The sequence below is a fragment of the Sinohyriopsis cumingii genome, chromosome 18 (assembly GCF_028554795.1).
Source record: "Sinohyriopsis cumingii isolate HCF-2022 chromosome 18, ASM2855479v2, whole genome shotgun sequence".
NCBI lineage: Eukaryota > Metazoa > Mollusca > Bivalvia > Unionida > Unionidae > Sinohyriopsis > Sinohyriopsis cumingii.
Window position 1 is genome coordinate 29,946,484 of NC_142978.1, and position 21,710 is coordinate 29,968,193.

At 35.5% G+C, this 21,710-nt stretch overlaps 1 protein-coding gene across 1 annotated transcript in view; it reads right to left on the minus strand.

Moving 5' to 3' along the window:
• The window catches only part of LOC149776300 (dynein axonemal heavy chain 8-like), a 565,538-nt gene that overhangs the window by 345,112 nt on the left and 198,716 nt on the right, over positions 1-21,710 (minus strand). Inside the window, exons 29-32 of the mRNA XM_089942774.1 lie at positions 21,310-21,423; positions 15,148-15,210; positions 6,600-6,838; positions 946-1,186 (exon numbers count right to left, since the gene is read on the minus strand). Coding sequence (XP_089798900.1) covers positions 946-1,186; positions 6,600-6,838; positions 15,148-15,210; positions 21,310-21,423 — 657 coding nt within the window. The remainder of the gene's footprint in view (positions 1-945; positions 1,187-6,599; positions 6,839-15,147; positions 15,211-21,309; positions 21,424-21,710) is intronic.

The following is a 21,710-nucleotide window of genomic DNA, read 5'->3' on the forward strand; positions in this document are numbered from 1 at the left end:
ACTTTTTCTCCGCTCTAGGAGGATGTATTCACATCATACGGACGGTATATTTTCGACATGAAAACAGATTAGCTAAGCAATAACAACAGGATAAGTAATTCTGCTAATAAAATGCTCTTTTCTTGACGCAATCAATACCTGACCACCACTATAAATATCCACAGTAATCAATAATTTTTGTTTGGAAGATTCTTGATCACAGTCATGGTGCAGCGCATTTAATAATCAGGCTAACCAGACTTTGGTTAAATTTAATTTACTATTAAATTTATGAACAACAATTAAAATCTAATTTAAGATGAGTAAATTTGCCTACTTGACCACATGCATTTTTAAAATATTCTTATTGGCAGCAAAGTAAATAAAATGCTTCTTACTGGAGCTAAACAGAAAATGCCATGAAGATCTTTCCAAAATTGAAAGTTAGATACCATTTGTACATAAATTAGGCATTTTACTGTAGTCACTTATATTTTTCACAATATGAAGACCAATTTTTAATCAAACTTCTAAATTATCAAGTCCCCGCCCCACATTATCAGGAATACTTATATACCATCCACTTCTATCTGTTGGTCAGTTGATTGTAAGTTCTCCGCCTCGACCAATAGGTAGGAATTCATGAAACTACGAAATTATGTTGTATCTGGGGTACAGATAAGGATGAGTGGTTTCATCCTAAGCTTTCACACTTCAAGTCTGTGGGAGTGGGTTAAGGTCATATATATATAATTTCAATTCAAAATACATTTTTAAATACTTATATAAATATTTTGCAGATCGAATATTTGTGTCTAATTTAGCATTACACCTGACTCACTGTATAGGGTGAGGTGGGGTGGGGTGGGGTGGAGTGAAGTTTGCATTTAGTTAGGTTGGGTTGGAAAATGAACATGTAGGAATTTGCAATGGCAAGTGACTGAAGTGGTTGTGGTGTAAACTTACTTCAATATCCTCCTTGTATGGCAGCAAGGGAGCTTTCATGATGTCTCTGAGAGTAAAATTCTCTGATTCAAGGTCAAAAGAATGTCCAGTAAGTTTGGCAATACGCTCCCAGTGGCGATCTTTCATGGCCTTATTTGCCATCAATTCAAGTAAAGGACAAGTCTCACTGAAGTCATCAATCTTCTTCTTCAAATCCAGGTAGGCTTGCCACTTCTGTAAGCCTTTTGGCAGACGTCGACATCTATACAAAAAAAAACATGAAGTGGTCTGGCCTGGATTACTCTACTAACATTCAGCAAGTCTACTTACTGAGAAGAATAAACATGCACTAGTTGTTCCTACTGAACCTGCTTGCAAAAGGCCACCTTCAATTTGAAAAATGTACCAAATACAGATAAAAACGACACTGTCTGCATACTATTATGCCCCACTACACTCACAAAATTGATTAACTCATTTACCCTTGGCACTGCATTTACACATCAGAAGGTACTAGCCTACTCCCAAGCTCAGTAGTGTCAAGGTCATGTAAGATACACTAAAGTGGGTGGTATTATAGAAAGGTAGACAGATTTTGCTCTACAATGATACCAAAAATTCTGGACATTCTATTTGCACTACAAAATAGAGAGGGAAAAATCTAATTTTTTGAACCAGTTTTTTTCCACGCAAAATTCTCCTGTGGTCGGAATCCGATTCTGTGTTCAGAGAAATGACCCACATCTGGAAATCTGTTTTGCATCATTTATTATCGATGTTTGGAGAAAGAATATAATTACATGCCTTCACACTGGAGACGTCCAAGTGTGTTATGTTGTGACCAGATTTTTTTGGCAAATCCTTTTGTTTTCTTCAAATTATTTTATTATTTTTCCCTGGAAATACTTGTGCTCTAAATTAATTCTCGGACATGGACAGTTATCAAAATTTACACAGAATTCAAACACTAAAATATTATATTTTGTGATTCAACAAAGAAGTGTTGACACATCAGTATGACGCTGACCACAGCATACATCATTGCCTTCCATTTTGGATTTCATTGGGATTCAAACTCAGTTTCATAAGGACATTTTATTACTAGGACTTCTATTTTTTAATTCTTGGATTAATCTTGAATTATTTTTGGATCTCAATTGTAAAACCCAAAGTTCTTTTTCTCTTCTTTACTGTGTTATTTGATCTTGCCGCACAAATGACACATGTTCAGTTGCAACTTTCAATAATTTCAAAAATTATATGGTCATAGTTTCACTTACAGACCCCAAGTTCAATCTCAACATAAGCATCACATATGATAGTGAGGCTAAGGAAAGGGGCTCAGGCAATATTTAGACCATGATGATTTACTGGATGACGATGGAGGATTTTAGAACTTTATAAGATACTGTGAATTTTAATAAATGTGTACTTAACATTCATTCTTTAGTTTGTAAGATGCATGGAATTAACATATTATAGGATATTGAGAACTGGATCATTCTGAACTATTTTTTACAACTCTATATGACATATAACTGAATTCAAGGATTTATCTTGCAAATGGATTTTAAATGTCAAGCATTGCGGATTTTAGTGGATTTAATTACAACCAACTGTGAAGTTGTTCATTAATTTGTGACACAAATTCAAATCAATAAAACAAGTATATTTTACAGTCTTGCAATTAAACAATCCATCTATTTATCTGCCTATCCAGTTGGGCTTATTTATTTTTCCAAATTGCAACTATGCCTCACTGACAAGTCACCCATTCAGTCAGATCTGACTTACAAAATGCATCCCAACTTGTACACTTCAAACACTAAAACTAATATACACTTCTGCATGTGTTCTTGACCGTGCAAACATATAACAATACAGTTTAAGTCTGTAAACATTAAATACAATTTCCCCTTGATTAGGTACTTAGGTAACCGATCGTTAAGATCAATGGGTACCAGGTACATTTTTATTCAAATCTTAACAGCTAAACATGAGAAAATAACTCATTTTACATTGCAGCTCCTTTTATCCTTCTTGGAATATATATAAAATTGTGAATACTTAAATCACAAATAAATGCGAACTAATTTAATTCAAAATGAAGGAGTATGGTATGTATATTTTTTCCAATTTTCAATAACTATTTTGTTTTCTCTTTGACAAAAGCTTCAGCAAGATGGAGACACTTAGAAATGAGGTATACTGAGCAAAATAGCAAAAAGAATGGCTGAAATATCTCTTTCCTTTTCCCTCTCTCTCTTTCTCATAACAAAGAATCTACATTTACTCATTTGGATTTAAGGTCAATGAGGTTATCCGGGTATGAGAAAAATACAAGAATCATTTTGGGGAAGAGATCATGTATAAATTCAAATATAATACAACCATAGCGCAGTTCTTGAAATTTTAAATACATGTACGTGTATTTTTCTCGTACCCGGAGAAACCAGCACTAGACCATAATGATTTAAAGAGCTACCTACCACCCAGTTTCTAATCTACCTTCATATAGAAAATCTTAGAATAGGTCATTCTATGCCAGCTTGTATCTCATCTGAATTCAAACAGTCTTTTTAGCAATATACAATCTGCATATCGCCCTTGCCACAGGACTGAAACTACTCTTCTAAAAGTAGTTAATGACATTCACTCTGCTTTGGATAGTGGGAAGATCACAGTTCTACCTTCTTTGATTTGTCTGCAGCATTTGACACAACAGACCATGACATATTACTTCATCGTCTCCAGCATGCATTTGGCATTCATGATACAGCATTACTGTGGTTCAAGTTTTACTTGGTCAACAGGACACAAATTGTGTCTGCAAATAGAATACATGCCAGCCCAGTTAATCTATGTTGTGGTGTTCCACAGGGGTCTGTTCTTGGACCTGTTCTCTTCATTCTACACATTCAGCCGCTCTCAAGTGTCATAGATCATCATCCTGTGTCTCATCAATTGTACGCTGATGACACATAAATATACAAATCTAGCCACCCAACTGAAGTTGATGCTTCCATCCAAAGTGTAGAGATGTGGATTTCTGATGTGAAATCATGGATGACATGTAACAAGCTGCAGATGAATGATGATAAAACTGAGGCCATTCTGATTACAACACATGCTGACTTTCTCATTCACATCCTTTTCCTCAATATCAGCAACAACATTAAATTCACACAATCAGTACGAAACCTAGGTGTTACTCTGGACAGTACTCTCACACTGCACCTACATGACATGAACATATGCAAGGCTGCATATCTTGAGCTGAGATGCATTGGCTCCATTCGCAAATATCTTTCAGTTGATGCCACTAAAACACTTGTGTGTTCATTAGTACTTTCAAGGCTGTACTATTCTAACTCAATTCCGTCTGGTTCATCTAAATATCTACTCCTAAAACTTCAAAAAGTTCAAAGCACAGCTGCTCGGATTATACGTGGAATGAATTGTCCACTGAACTTAGACACAAAGATACAGTGATCCCATTCAAGAGTACTCTTAAAACTCACTTATTTCGACTGCAAAAATAAACTTAAAGACCTAATAATATTTCCTACCTTAAATATTTCAGCATGTTTTTTTGTTTTCTAATTTCATGGTGTTTGTTTTTTGTAATCATATCATTATATATGTTTTCTATGTTATAGGTGTTGTCTAATGCTGTAAAGCGCTTAGAGCTTCTAAAGATTAGGTGCTATACAGAGTCCTCATTATTATTATTATTATTATTATTATATCTCTTGCATTGTATGTCATATAATTACAACATCTGTTTATTTTTTTCATGCACACTTAATATCGCCTTGGTTAATAAATTCCTGTTTAATTCATGTCCATTATTAATTTGAAACCTTGTGAAATGTCTGAAAAACTACTGAAACTTCAATAAAATACTACATAATGATCACAATTTTAGTGACATCTCACAAAAGTTTTAGTCAAATTTTTGGTACCTCACAAATATTTTAGTGAGATCTCACCACAATTTCAATGAAAGTTTTGGTCGAAATATTTGTGAAATATCACCAAACTTTTCAGTGAAATGAAAAAGACCTAAGTGATGCCCTCATGGATTAGGTTTTGTAGGAAAGAATGAAAATGAGGACAAGAAAAACCTAAATCTTATTTGATAATGTCTCTCAAAACAATACATTTTAAAAATTATTGTGAATATTTATCATTGATTCCCAATAATGTCAAAGAATCATTAGGCAGTTTAATAGAAATCTGAAGCAGACTTTTTATGGTTTAGGCAGAAAGTGCTTAAAAAAAACCCGTCTGAAATCCGCTTTAAGTACGCCTGGAATTTTTTTAATGAGATGGACTATTACCAAATTCCACATGAACTATTTACCAATTCCATATGGACCATTTACAAATTCCATATGGTATATTTCAAAATTCCATATAGACTATTCACAAATTCCACATGGACTACTGCCAATTCCATATGGAATTTTAATTGTATTCCATATGGACAACTTACAGATCTCATGGCCTAATATGCATATTCTAAGAGAGTCTTCCATACGTAATATGTAAGGAATCAATAACATTTCCATATGGATACACTGAAATCCATAAGAGTGGTTCAGATTAAGAATAAAAATGTCCATATGGATAGGTCTGTAAAAGTACGCATAGATTCCATATCCAATCCATGTGAAAAGTTTTGTACAGAAGAAAAAGAAAACTCCTCTTATAAAACTCTGAATTTGGTTTAGGTAAATATAACTTGTTGTTTGAGAAGGATCTTAGTTTATACACATCTACATTTTTAAGAATTTAAAGCAACATTTAAGATAATCTGGAGCCAAACCATGTAAGGATTTATAGTCTAGTAATCCTTTTTGTAACAGAGTTATCTGCTGAAATGTAAAACACTTTCGGGTTTTAAACAGATCTGTTGATGATGTATCTAAACTGGTATCAATAATAACTCTAGCTGCCCTTTTTTGACATTTCAGTAATCATTCCTCTTTCAGTACCACTATTATCCCAGACAGAATAACAATATTCTAGGTGTGGCATGATGTATGCATTGTAGAATATCTTTATCTGTTCTTGAAGGATATATGATTTTATTCTATTTAACAGATAAAGCAGTGAGTTAGCTTTTATATTGGCCTTATTGACATGCATTTTCAAGCACAAGATATTGTCTATCATGATACCAAAAAGCTTTTCATTTTCAAACTGTTGTATATTCATTCATTTCCATGGTGCGTTTCCTAACTCATCCTTTTCCCATTAATTCCTATATGGTGTAAATAACATGGGTTTTCTATGCCCTTAACCAAATGTACTGCCCCCATCCCCCAAGCCCACACACAACATCATAAGAGGGTTTACATGTTATTAGGCACACTAAAATGAGGAAGTAGCGTATTCTGAAAGGAATTAATTATAAGTTCCAAAATAGGCCAACATTTGCAATTAAAGGTAGACCTACATCTAACTGAAAGTTCTCTAAATGCTTCCATCACCAAGACTATGAGAACTAAAAATCTTCACAACAAATATGCCTACCTGCCTCGTGCATTTCAGTACAAAGTACTGTTTCAATATTAGTGGCATACATATTAATAACCAAAAAGGACTCAACAGATACAATTAAAATTCAATATGATAATGACATCCCATATATAGCTTTTCAATCATACCTATTCTGCATATCTGAAAGCTCTTGGTTGATTTTCTCTATGTCCACCTCTGTCCATTGAATATCGAAGTATCCATTGATGACTGTCATGACATTGCTGTACAATCCATAGAGTTTCTGTAACAGACCCAGCTCTTTCTTGACACGCACAAGAGCTGGGTATTCTGTTGTCATCAAGCCAAATAGCTGCTCTCCAGCCGAGTAAGTACTGTATTTGTTCCACAGCTCATCAAACTGAGTCTGAATAGAAATGGCAAGGTAAGGACAATATCACAAAGCAGACAAATTAATATAAATAGCTATTTCCAAATCCAATCTTAATAATTAAATTTTTGAGTAGCACATTAACCCTTCAATCTAAGTGATATTCAAAGACTATATATTATTTAATTACAGTATGAAATGGCAATATTCTCAAAGAAAGACATTTATCATGCTGCAAAACCCCAGTTTCTCTATTACTCATGATTTTTAATCCCAAGAATCGTGTGTGTGTGTGTGTGTGTCTGTGTTGATATTGGTGTAGATGATTAATAAAGCATATGCATTTCATTGAAAATGAAAACAAATGTATTTTTTAAACATGAATGCCTCCTGGCATCAATATATTTATTATATATTTTATAATAAGGTAGTGAAATAAATGAGTGGGAGAAAAATTATACTGCCACTGTGGTGTGGTGATACCACTTTTTTCACCACAATGGTGATACCCCTTCTGCAACTACTTTCTTTCTCCATTTTTCAGACCGGTATATCCATAGTTAGGCTTATTTTATTTCCTCATCTTCTTTTCATTTTCTATCTCTCTGACCTTTTCTTTCTCTCACCATATCAGTATAACAAGATCTTAAAACATGTCAAAACTGATGACTTGCTAGAATTTATTAATTTTCTATAATCAAATGAAAGCACAATTAGATGGTTTACTTCATACTTAAGTGAGAGAACACAACATGTTTATAATATAAATAATGTTCTGTCTGAACCTGGAACAATTATATATGGAGTACCACAAGGCTCAATTCTAGGTCCATTACTATTTATATTATTTATTAATGACCTACCACTTTCACTAAGGGACTCATTATCATATGCAGATGACAAAACACTGTCAGACATCCAAAGCACAAAGCATGAACTGGAAACTGATTCGCAGGATGCCCTAAACAAACTGGACAACTGGTGCACAAGAAATGACATTGTGGTATATACTGGGAAAACTAAAATAATGCTTATATCAACACTACAAAAATGAACAAATCTTGATAGAGATAAACTATGTCTGACATAGAAAGATACAATTTGCAAATGGCCTGTCATGAACAACAATTTGCAAATGGCCTGTCATGAACAACTACTTGGTGTTGTGGTAGATAATAACCTATTATGTACGGACTGAACATATCAAACATATCAGTAAAAATGTTAATTCAAGTTTTTGGCTTCTCAGTGGGATAAAACATTTTCTCCCTGAAAGGATTGGAAAACAATTTTATAACAGTTACATACAACCGTATTTAGACTTCTGTATTACAGTATTAGGTAATTTAAATGATAAAAACATAGCAAAGCTGGCACATCTTCAAAAAAGAGCTTTTGGGCTAACATTAATCCAGAAAGAATCAGCAAGGCAGATTTAGCTGGCAAGTTAAAATTATTACCTATTAAAGACCGAATTTGGTTGAGAAAAGCAAAATTAATATACAGGGTATGCAATAATACAGTATTTACAGTATTTTTTCAGGCCAGAAAAAAAATAACTATTTTTATTGTCATCCGAATACATATTAAACTCTTTAATTAGGTGTCAAAAAAAATACAGTTTACGATAAATTTACCCCCCCCATGTCTGTAACAAAGTTACCATTAGCTCACATGACGACGTACTGCCATGAAATAAAACAAGTATTTTGTTTAACACCATGAAAGGATAATGAATGAAAAACAGGCATTACTTGCCTATTTTGTCTCTGTGATACATGTCCAACCACCAGAAAACACAGCCAAACACATATTAGAGCGACAATTGTGTTCATACTTTCCAAAAGAAGCGCCATATTAGTAATCTTGCAATCCAGTTTAACCCTCTGCTAATCAGTGATCATTAAAATCTACATTACAAATGCACACAAGCTTTATTTCTGTGTGATTAAGATATTAATACACACACAAAAAATTGGAATTATAATTCTTAAGATATTTATGATAGAAACATTTTAGCATCGAGAGTAGAAATACCGGTACATGTATGATGGCTAATCTTAGAGCATCAAGGGTGAGAGGCTCCATATTTGGTGAGTGTTGTATGCATGCCTGAGAAGGGTAAAATTAACAAGCAAGTTGCAATATACTAGTCGGCTCAATGCCAATGAATTTTACTAATCCATAATGACTCTCTTGTTACATGTTTAGCCTCAAATAAACGTAACACAAGAAATAGTCAAAACAACAAGCTTTGAAAAGTATAATAATTGATTTTTCTGGAAAAATTTCCTGGAAAAATGAAAAAAATATGAACTTATAGTTTTAAGAATCAAAACCAAAAATAATCCAAGAATAATCCACTAATAAAATTTTTGAAGTCCTAATAATAAAATGTTCTAATGATTTCAAGTTTGAGTCCCGGCGAAGAATCCAAGATAGAAGACGATGTATGCTATAACCTGTAGTGTGTTGAAGTCTACAGTTCCTTGTCGAAACAAGAAATATCACTCTGGTTTTGGAACTCTGAACAAATTTGTTATAAGAGCTGTCTTTGTTAAAGAATCTCACACAAGCACACATATTTTCCAGGAAAAAGAATTAATCCTTTTGAATCCCAATAATTTGAAATAACACCAAATGGCACAACACTTTCCAGTGTAATTGCCCAACTGTGTTTATTTCTCTAATAACGATCGTTTAAAATTTGATTTTTATGCCCTGGTGAAGGTCACATGGTTATGTTTACATATATAAAAAAATCATGTAGCTCCTGCATGTCCTTGATAAGACCCAATCAATTTACTCTAAGAAATAAAATTTAAAAAATTTTTTACATCTTAAATCACGTAGTCCCATTATGACCTCAACAACAACCAATCATTTTAAAATAAAAATAGAACTTATTTAAATGGTTGCTAATAATTTTGAAACAAGGTCAGGAGCTAGGTCAACACCTGGTGTTTACCAAAATGAACAGTCAAGGTCAAACTATTTTCGGGAAAAAGTATCATCTCCAGTGAATAAGTTTCCATAACAATAGCATGTAATGAAAAATAATTTTTTAAAAAACAAACAAAAAATTAAATTCAAATATATATTTATTAAATCAGATATAATTAAATCAAATATACATAACACTCTGATGTATTGTTTAATGATATAAAGCAGGGGTCATGGTTTTTAATCAAAGCCATAACTGTCAAACCTGTTCGAAGTGGTTTGATGTGTAGCAATGTCTACACTGACAACTAATCATATTTTTGTTAGCTAATCAAGCTATCAAAATATAAAGTATAAATAAAATACCCACCACTATCAAATGTTTATATAATGGATAGCTGTCCTTGTGAAACATAATATTGTTAGTACTGTAATAATTCTGATGGATAAGTTTATCATACATTAAGCAACAAGTAAGGAGGCACTGCCTAGTTCATGGAGAGACTCTCCCTTGCCAAAATCATCTCCAACGAGGCCAGTAGGCCTTCCATAGAAGTGACCTCGAATTAATGATTCTGAGAATGCATCACAAAAAGAACCGCCTTTGAAGAAAGCTGCTGTAGATGATGAGTCTAATTATCTTGAACTCACGAGAGCTCCACCCAGTACTGTATGTGGTCACTATAAACAATATACATTAAAGCAAAAGCAGGATATCTTTAGCAATGCAAAACTTCTGAGAATTAGACCTACAGCAGAAAAATTAAAGATTCTGAAATCCACAGTGAGAACCTGGATGAAAATTGACTTTTCTGCAGATCTGAACTTGAACGGACATTTACCTAAGTGTGGACGACCCATTGCATATGGACAAGCCATAGATGATAAGATAGCTCAATGGGTGCTCACTCAGTATGACTTACAAATTCTAGTCAGTATTGAGGGAATATGTATATATATCAAAGAGCTTGTCTCAACAGAATTTCCAGAGAGCAAATTCCATGCCATTCATTCTTGGGGAGAGAGTTTCATGAAAAGAAATGGGTTTGTGCTCAGAAGCAGGACCTCTCTTGCCCAACGTTAACCCAAGGATTTGAAAGAAAACATTGCATCATTCCACAAATTTGTGATGGACAGACGTGAGGAGGACAAGTTTGACAATAAGTTTATTATTAACATGGATGAGTCACCTATGTACTTTGATCTTGTGCCAGGAAAAACCTTAGACAAAGAAGGAACAAAAAGCGTTCTGATTCGTACAACTGGAGTGGAGAAGAGACACATTACTGTCATTGTAGCCATTGCAGTTTCTGGCAATGCATTACCCCCAATGATTATTTTCAAGGGAAAGAAACATAAAGATCTGAAGGTACCGAAAGGGTGGACTATCACAGTTCAAAAGAAAGCATCGATGGACGAAACACTAATGATGCGATGGATTGAAGAAATTTATTTGCCATTCACCAGAAGAGAGCGATCACTATTAGTTAAGGACTCGTTCTGAGTTCACATCACTTATGATGTGAAAAAACAGCTGCAATGTAGAAATGTTGTACCAGTAATAATACTAGGAGGCTGCACATCCAAGTTGCATCCTCTTGATGTGAGCATCAATAAACCTGTCAAGAGCTACCTCCACTGCAGCTGGATAGAATACCTCAGGGATGCTACAAATGCAACAAAATCATCTGATGAAAGCAGCAACGGATGGATCAAGACAGCCAGCAAACAGACTGTATTGGACTGTAAATGCCATGGACACACTGGAGGAAAAGCGCACAATGATAATGAAATCTTTCAAGGTAAGCGGCATCAGTGTCAAACCGAGTGAAGTGAAAATGAGCTGAATAGAAATGACAAACAATTAAACAATATGGATGATAACAGTAATGTAGAATGAGGGCTTTTCGCCCGAGGATCCAAAAAGGGCTATGGACAAGTTACTTGAAATTGAAAAATATATTTAAATATATTACAGCATTAAATCATATTTCTTTTCATGCTTTGATGTTGCTATTTATTGTGTATGGCTTAATATAAAAATGTCTATCTATCTATCTACATACATACATACATACGTACGTACGTACATGCATGCATGTATACATACATACATACAGTTACGAATTTTAAATTATATTAGTTCATGAAGTTCATGATCACATTAAATAATGGTGACCAAATGAAGCAAACTTTGTACCAGTTAAATTAACAGCAAACACGCTGTAAATTTTATATTAAAATGACGCAGATCTTCCTAGATTATGTCCGAAACATAAATTGTAGAAAAAAATTGTAGCAAAGCAATGTCCAAAACTTACAAGGCATTTAAATATATTCCCTCCCCCCACAAAAAAAAAGATGTCTGAAAACATACCGTGTCCAAAAACATATCGTAAAAACGATAAAGCTCCTGAATATTTACAATCTCTATTCCTGTATAAGCTACCTGGTCATACTCCCCACCTGCAATTCATGTCTATCAAATAGGATAAAATTCCCAAAACAAAAAGGAATTATTTGAAACAAGTCTCCAGTACTCTTTGCTTTGGAATAGTATTCCAGTTGAGATTAGAAATGCCAACTCTATTTCCTTCTTCCGAACCCAGTATATCCATTGGCTTCAGTGATGCAGTTAAAATAAATTAATTCCTTTGTATGAGTGCCTCAAGGCAGATTAGTTCTTCAGCTAGTTGTGTTACCCTCTTTAAATAAAGTAATTATTATTATTATTATTATTATTAATGAAAAGGCAACTTCAAGACTGCAAAAAAGTGAGCAGCAAATAAAAAAAGCCAGGAATCAGGTATTAACTCTTTTATAATTAATTTTCTAAATAAACCATGCCAAATGTCAGTGACTGAATTACATGATTCATTGATTTTCAATATCCTGTGTTACCCATATAGTATCAAAAACCAGTTAGTATACATTGAAAAACTCATGGTACAGGAGCCCCTGTTGGCTGCATGGTTTACTGATCACTACCTATGCCATCTCTTTCTGAAAAGGGTTCGAGTTTTGGGCTGGCTAATGTAGGTACACCACTCCCTTGATAACTCGCGCCCTGATAACTTGTGAACCCACTTATAACGCGGTGTCAGGCATGGATCCCATTTTTTAAACCCGAAAATACCACAATAATTTATCCCTATTTGTTGAACTTGAAGAAAATCACGATTAAAAGGTGCTTGCCATTATAGTCTCAGCCAAAGTGGGTATGTTAGAATGCTTATATGTAGCTTCCTACTTCCTATGTTAAGAAATAGAAAACCTCTATTTAAGGGAAAATGGGTCAATTCAATTGCATATTTTCTGGGTAAATCTTGAAGTACAAGTTGTTTATTTGGCAGTTTAAAAAACACACTTATAATCAGAAGTAGACTGTCCAGGCCTGGCTAAGATGCCTTAGGGTAATGAACTGAGAGACAACAATAGGTATCTTTAGGTGCTCAAACCGTTTCAAGAAAAACAAGCTACCGGTATTAGAAACAAGGTACTCGGTTTTTCTCCATAAAGGCCTTAAACAGAGTAACTTGTATTGTGAAACCAACGTTAGGAGAAGATGTCTATTTGGAACCCATTACTCTTCTACTTGATGATATGAAATGATCTAAGTTCAACTTCAAGATCTCATCAATACATGCAACATCTAGTGCAAAGATCTGAAGATGACTGGCATGGACAATTATGCTGCCCAAAATAATTTATATAAAACAAAACCATTAATGCATTAACCCCTAGCAACGAGTTAACGTGGCAGGAGGCAGTAGCCTATTGCTGAGCTCTATAGTGTATGTACAATGATACCAAATAATCTGGAATATCTAGTTGCACTATAAAATACAGATGAAAAAAACCTCTTATTTTGGACCCGATTTTAATCGACCCAAAATTTGCCCGTGGACGGAATCCGATTTTGTGTCCAGATTTTAGTCTTTTTGGTCTCAGACCTAAGGCAAACTGGTATGAACTGCAAACAGACATATGAACCTTTGCAAAAGGTAGGATAAGATGGGCATTTGGTCTAAAGAGTGGTCTCAATACAAAAATAATGGCTCCATTTAGCAAAAATATATATATATATATATATATATATATATATATATATATATATATATATATATATATATAAATAAAAGAATTCCAACTTTTATACTTCTGCTGATGCATGAGCCAAATAGCCAATGAAAAATGATGTTTCTAACAAAACTAGGCAGTATGTTACTGAAAGATCACCTGGGATTTGGTGTTTTTGGATCTATTCAGAAATAGCTTTTAAAATGTGTTACCTACTCAATTTTCAGGCAAAAATGTCAAAAACCTCCTGGGGTTAATGTGTTAAAAGATACATTTAGGTTTATGGAACATTCATCAAGTCAAACTGCATCAGAATGAAGCTAAGTCTACGAGAAAACATTCATATTAAATGTACAACACAGTGTGTTGAGTGGTTCAAGAAATGTGCTGATACAAAACAAGAAGTTTTCATGCGAATACAAGAATCAGCTTGACAAGTGGTTAGCTGGTTGGTGATAATGGCATTTTTTGCACATTACTGGCTATAAAATGCCAAGGAAAAGGGAGCTAAGTGCTCTGCTAAGGACAAAGGCACTGATGGAAACTCAAGCACCCAACACTTAGATTATGGGTTACATGCATAACTGTTCTACCCTAACTTCTTTGTCCAATATGGAGTACATGCGACTATACCAAGGCATATGCAAGGCTACAAACAAAGATGATAAATCACATTAGAATATGTCAGTTATAAACAACATCCCTTGTTATAATATGAAGCTAATTGTAAAGAGTAATGGCTGAATCTAAAATGGAATTGGCAAGAAAAAATAAATAGAAGCCACATCCACGCCTCTGAGACAATACTCATGCATCATTATATATTTTTAAAGTACCTATTCAACAGTTTCCATTACTGAATTCTACAAGTACTTCCTTGAACATAAAATATGGCATGAGGAAATACCGATGGTAAGGAAATCAAATTATTTTCAATTTTAGAAGATATTTTCAGTCCAATGTAGAAAGGGAAAGCATAACATTCTAAGTGCTGACACTACAGATAAAAGAGGTTATTAACTAAATGAGCATCTTGGTTTCAATTTTAGTGAAAATAAATTACATCACAAAGCTGACAGATCTGCTGCTTGAAAGGGCAGGGACACATTTTGTACTTTCTGGAGTTACCCAGACACCAAAGAACACATGCAAGAAAGAAAAACAACTTTAAAATAACAATAATACATTATAACTAATAATAATGGAAATGCTTTCTTGACAGATAGAGAGTACTATTTTCCCCCATTTATGGGAGCAGGTTAGCCACTATGTAAGAAATAACATTGTTTTTACATATTATTTAGATTACATAAAAAAATTACCTGAAAAGTCTGAAGTCGGTCATTTGCTTCTGTTGGGGATATTCCTTCAGCCATTGGTCCATTCTGAAAAGTTTTCAGCAATGAGTAAGTTTTTCTTTTGTTTTTTTTGTCTCCTATGTACTGCAAATAATTGTTGGCGTATATAGCTACAGCTTTTACCCCATTTTCTGATCCTTTCCTTCCAAAATCTTGTAGGCAAAGCAAAATATTAATAAAAAGAGAAAAAAACTATATAATAGTTAGGGTTCATTCTACTTCAGTTGATTCTGATGTTGACCGATATACAATTTAGTCACCTGATTTATCACTATTTGCAATGTAGGTGAAATCAAATCAAAATCTGTTATCTTCTTTTGACATTGTATGCAACAAGCAAATTCAATATATTGTTGTCAATATAAACCTGCTTTGTTAAAAGCGTGAAACAATTAACTCTATCATGTTAGTAGGCAGCCAATGAAAGTATTCCAGCTTTGTAGCTTATATTATCAGTGAAATATACCATAAAGATACATCTTTGACATTGCAACATAACATGCTGTTAATTTAGGAAATATGGGTAAAGCAAGGTACATCCATTTACCTCGTAAAGCCTCCGAGTTATAAAGAAAAAACAAAATAACTAATAGTACCAGGGCACAATACAAGCCTGCCTCATAATGGACTAGGTCTGTGGTGTATAAATAACTTTATTGTACATAAAAAAATATTTCTTATGTCAGTGACTTTGACCTTTCAACTACAAAATCAATAGCCATTTTCCTTTCCCCTATGTATAAGCCATCAACAAAGTTTGGTTGTCATAGGTTAAGTACTATTGCTATTTTGCCGAAACCATTTTTGTCCTTCAGTCACAGTAGCCTGGACAGGGCAGGAAAGTGATAGAAAACAGAACTAGTTGTGACGTTAACCTTCAATACATGGCCCAAAATGTGGTATACAACAAGCCTACTAGCAATTATATATAATAATATTAAGTTTCATCTCTTTTTCTCAAATGGTTCCAAAGTTAAAGAGCAGAATGGAAAGTGTCATCAAAAACTTGAAATATCAAGGTATGACTCTGAAGGAAAGGCCTGCAATTGATAACATACACGGAGTATATAATTATACCAGGTTTCATACCTTTATCTCAGATGACCCTAACTTATTGAATGTAAGCAAAATTATGCTGAATGAACAGTAAACTGGAATGATAGATAAAAATGCAAATACTACCTCTCCCATCATTAGTAAATATTTTGGAGACAATTTCCGATGTTTCCAAACAAAATGGTGCATACTTGGTCCAGCACATAACAACAATATGTCAACCTCAGTGAAGTTCAAGTTCAGCTTCCAATTGCTGAACCAGATAATCTCAATGTACACAAGATTCAACTCATTCACCTTCATTAACAGAGTGAAGAGAAGACTGACTTTTGAACCCACCACACAGAAAAATAAAAGAAATATTGCTTCCTCTATTGTAATTTTCTTTCTGAAAGTAGTAAGGTCTGCTGTGAAGTGTGTAACCACTTTTGTACAGACTAAACACTTAGCCAATCATAGCTTTTTTTGCAAAGGACCACTGACAAAGTAGGACAGTGTCAGTATACGATGCAAGTATTAATGAAGTCTTCTACAAATCATTACAATTCAACTTAATGATGATATATGAATAGGTCTGTGGTATCCGGTAGAGGGAACAGTTATCACACCTAAGCGCACAGGACTCTCTTTCTTACATGGAAAAAAGACTGGTCAATTTATGCTACAGTTTACAAAGTCTATACAGATCACTGGGGTGTACTCCATACGTGGTGCATACAACTAAATGACTCCTACAAGACAATATAAATATTTTAATTTATTTACTATATTAAGGAATAATGTCAACACAGTCTTTAGGAAAGTGTGGATACAAGAAGTCTTCCTGGGACACTCATCCAGACTTTATTAAATGTTCCAAATGTTCAAGAAACAATTGTTGTACATTTTGTAAATCATAGTCAGCATAAGGCTGGAATCTTACAGACTCCAGCTGCACGTATCCCCTATCCTATTATCTCAATGAATCTCTATAGGATGTGGGGCCCTCCACCTCATGAGCCTTGGTCATGTACGCCATCTTGGGGTTTTGGATCTTGCCTCATAACAGAGGTAATACTGCGGCTCATATTCTGCCATCACCTCATCATCAGGTGGAAATCAAGTGGAAAGATAGAAACATCACTTTTTCCAGGACTGACAGACATTCTCATCTCTATCCAGCTCTTGGCACTCCTTTAGCCCCTCCTAACCATGTGGCAGTACAGGACATAGAGCAGTGTTCCTATGCCATCTTCACCTTCTTGGGACTAAGTGATTCCTACACACTCACCATCTCATGAATGTCATGAATGATATAATACCGCCATTGTGGTAGACATGTTCTAAATGGAGGACACACAAGTGATGCCTGCTCTTATGCCTGCTCTTTCATCACTTTTCGATGGAAAGAAGAGGTTTGGTTTTTTGACAAGGCAATAAATGAAGTCTACTGCGTCTTACTCCCTGAATTGTGTCCAAAACACGCTGCACAGTCCAAAAAGATCCTTTCCAGTCTGGAAAAAATCTTGGGGGCTCAACCTCATCAACAGCTCCTCCTCCTTTCTCATTCTTCTATGACTGAGGAAACTGCTTAAAGGTTTTTGACACACCAAAATATTACTCAACAGTGTACAGAGTGAACCATTCCCTTCTCAACATTGCAACCCTGGTCTCTTCTGCCAGCAATCAGGTACATTCCCCAAAGTGGACCACAAAACCTCCCCAACCTGATACTTGTGCGGCCAAGGTGGGTATTTCAAAAGGAGCCTGGGCATGCCTAAATTCCATTAAAGACACTGAAACTATGGAACAGAAGTTCCCACTACCTTCTCATGTCAGTTTCTTCCCAGCTTCTTCTTTTAATATGCTGAGGGAAACATCCCTGAACCCAGCTACCCTTCAACATGTGCTGGAAGCTGCTTCCAAGACATCAGCATGCACTTTGTTTCTGCGGCTTTGTTGGTGGAACGTCTTCACATCTGCCAAGATGCGGTTATGGACTCTCCTAAGGTACTTCGTGGTCACAGTAAACTTTGTTAGGGCTGCTCTGCTTGAAGCTCAGAGTCTGTTTGGAAGCCTCATTCCTTCCATGGCCTCTCAGGACTTGTTGGATCATCAACGTAGATGATTTACTTCCACTCCTGGCCCATCACAATCAGCCCGGAAGCTTGTCAATGTGACTTACCCTCAAGGGTCATCTGCTAAGTTCTTCAAGTGGACACAGCCTCAGTCCAATATGCAACCCTGAAATGAGCCTCCCCCTTCTCTTCAGTCTGGCTTCCAGAAACCAGAAAACAGATGTGCCCTATGAACCTAGAAAGGCAGGAGGTAGTTTCCACAGCCCCCTTCATTTCCCAAAGGAGGCCATTGGGGCCAGCCTTAGGGACTTGAACCCTCTCCTGCCGCCCATCCCACTGCCTGGAATTCCCATTGGTGCTCGCCTTGACCTTTCTTAAAAGGCCCGGTTGAGCATCACGAATGAAGGTTTAAGCCTTTTTGAAGTGAACAAGGAGTATCAACTCTAGTTTCAGAAACTATCTCCTCTACCCAGAAAACCCATCTTTCGTTACCAATCCAATTTGGTGACTGTCAAAAAGGGACAATCATGAACAATCAGTCACCCACCTTCTATTACAATATCTTCCTAGTCACCAAGAAACATTTTGGTGGTTTGTCTTACCAGATCTGGCCGATCCATCCTCACAGAATGGACTCTTCACAACTTTGTAACAGAGTCTGTATTATTGCATGGTGAAGGCCCTTACTGGATTCATTTTCAACCAGGCTCAACATCAGACTCCCATTTTACATTTGTCGTGTTCCAGATCAAAGAGCTTGGGCAGTGGATGTATACAGTCTATAGTGGGATCAGCTCTTTGCTTATGCCTTCCCACCCTTCCAACTGATTCCTAAAGTTCTGCAAAAAGTCAGAACTTCCACTGCTCAGATCTTTTTCATAGCTCCTCTGTGGCCTCAGCGCTTATGGCTCAATGATCTTCTAGACCTGTTGATCACTCAACCTAGGTTACTTCCTTTCTAAAGGGATCTTCTGTTGCAAAACCTGGATCCCTCCTCCACAACAACCTTCAAATTCTCCATCTTCATACATGGCTCATCTAAAGAGATCTCTCTGACAGAACAACTTTTCAGGCCAAGTTGCCAATTGCATCATTCAGGTCAGAAGAGCTTCTACATCCAAGGTCTATGATGCCAGTTGGAAAATCTTCTGTGATTAGTGCCGTAGGAAACATGTTAATCCTAGCTGCCCCTCTATAACCTCCATGGCTGATTTCAAGGTCTACAGAGCCCCCATTTCTAACACACTTATATTTTCTCAAGGCAATTGCTCCAGATTTGCACCATGCCAATCTTATTAAGTATTTTGAGCTGCAGAAACCTGTCTTGCACTCTCTAATGGCTAGATGGAATCTTTCTTGTGTTTTATGGTCATTAAACAAAAAAAAAACTATGAACCATTGAATGCGGCTTCTTTTTAGGACCTCACTCTCAAGATGAGTTTCTACTTGTCCTCACCTCAGCATGACAACAAAGTAAGATTCATGCATTATCTAGCTGTGTTTCTACAAGCCTTTGCCTCAGCATGATGACAAAGTGAGATTCATGAATTTTCTAGCTGTCTCTGGCATAATGGGAATTATGATTTGGTTTCCCTCCTTTGTCAACCAGGACTTTTAGCCAAATATCAATTACCTTCCATAGATCCACTACCAATAGAAATCCTCAGTCTCAGTCGAATCTGTGCTGCGCATGATACAGATAGGCTTTTATATCCTGTGAGGGCACTCGATTTCTATCTTAAAGCATCTAAAGAAAATAGAAATGGTAGGAAGTGTCTTTTCCTCACTTTCATGGGTTATATACACATTTCAGCTGCCAATATTTCAAGATGGATGGTCACTACAATCAGTAACATACAAGCCTCTTACCAATCGATACCTTTCCTTTATAAAAATTAAAGCTTATGAGGTTCGAGCCATTGGTACCTCATCAGCCTACCGTAATCACTCCTCCTTGACGGACATCATGAATGCAGCATTTTGGCATTCCCATGCTATCTTTTCCTCCTTTTACCTTGGCTCAACATCAAAACAAAGCAAAGGCATCTTTTCTCTGGGTCCCATTGTTATGGCACAACATGTGGCCAGAGAAATACCAACCTTCCATAACATGGACCTCTCCACCAATGGTGAGCGTTTTTCATGTTCTCTTTTTTTTTTTTAATCAGTTTAACAGAACATCAGCCAACCCTCCATAGTGACAAATTCAGCTAATCAATAGCCATGGGTAAGCTATTGCTGCTATTAAAATGTAATTTTTTGGGGGGTAAAACTCATTTTAATTATGCAATACTTACCCATGGCTACCATCAGATGCCCTCATCCTACCCTGCTCTGATGTTCTGATGTAGCAGCTATGGAAAAGATGAGCTAGCTATGCTTGTTTTGCACACAACATTGCAGGGGCAAACGAGCTGCAATAGGAATCACATCATACTGACAATTTTTCACTATGAGGGAGGATGTGTGCACATCAAATGGAAGGTACTGTTTTTCAGCATGAAAAAGAAAACTAAACAATAGCCAACAAATCTATTATGAAACAAGGATCCGAATCAAACATGCACAAACCACTATTAAAATTTTACCACAAACAATCATATTTCTTTACTTTGTGGCTTTATTTCAGAAGTTCATATATAGAGGGTCATTTCCATAAGACTAGTGGCAAAATTATAGCGGTTGGCAAGTCTATAGTGCACAGAAATAGGTAAAAGATACAGATACTGAAAACATTACAACATAATAAGCTTCACTTAATGGTGGACATAATAATTATAAGAGCTAAACATTGCTTTAATTACCTAAAAATTACCTAAAAGTACATGCAGATTATTTGCTTATGACCAATTTCATGTATCAAAGTTTAATAATCTGTGTCACTGTTCTAAAATGGGATTAAGACTGATGTACTGACATGCAAACATGAGCACTGCAGCAAACCAAATATGACCCTTCTTCTATCGCAGTGAGGACATAAAAAAAACAAACAAAAAAGGATGGATCATTACACCTTGTCATATCGCTTGGAAAAATCACCAACGTCCTTATGAAAAGTCTGAACTGAAGAGAGCAGCTCACTTTTGAACCCTGGCTGAAGTCGAACAAGGTCATCTTGAACTTGGTTCTGAAAATAAATTAACAACATCAAATACATAGTGTAATGTACTATTGCTCTGTGTGTTCCTTACACATAGAGATTCGAAACAGATTACTTATCCAAAAATTCTTAAATCTAAAAATAGTAAAATTAAGATGAGGTAATTTTGAGAACAGATTCTGGGAACTGGTGGTGGATTCATACTTGCAAATTTAAGATCACCTGAAACTTTATCATATTGTCAACTGTGTCATGATTCCAAGAACACAGCTGAAGTTGTAATGGACCAGAAGCTTATGATAAACATGGCTATT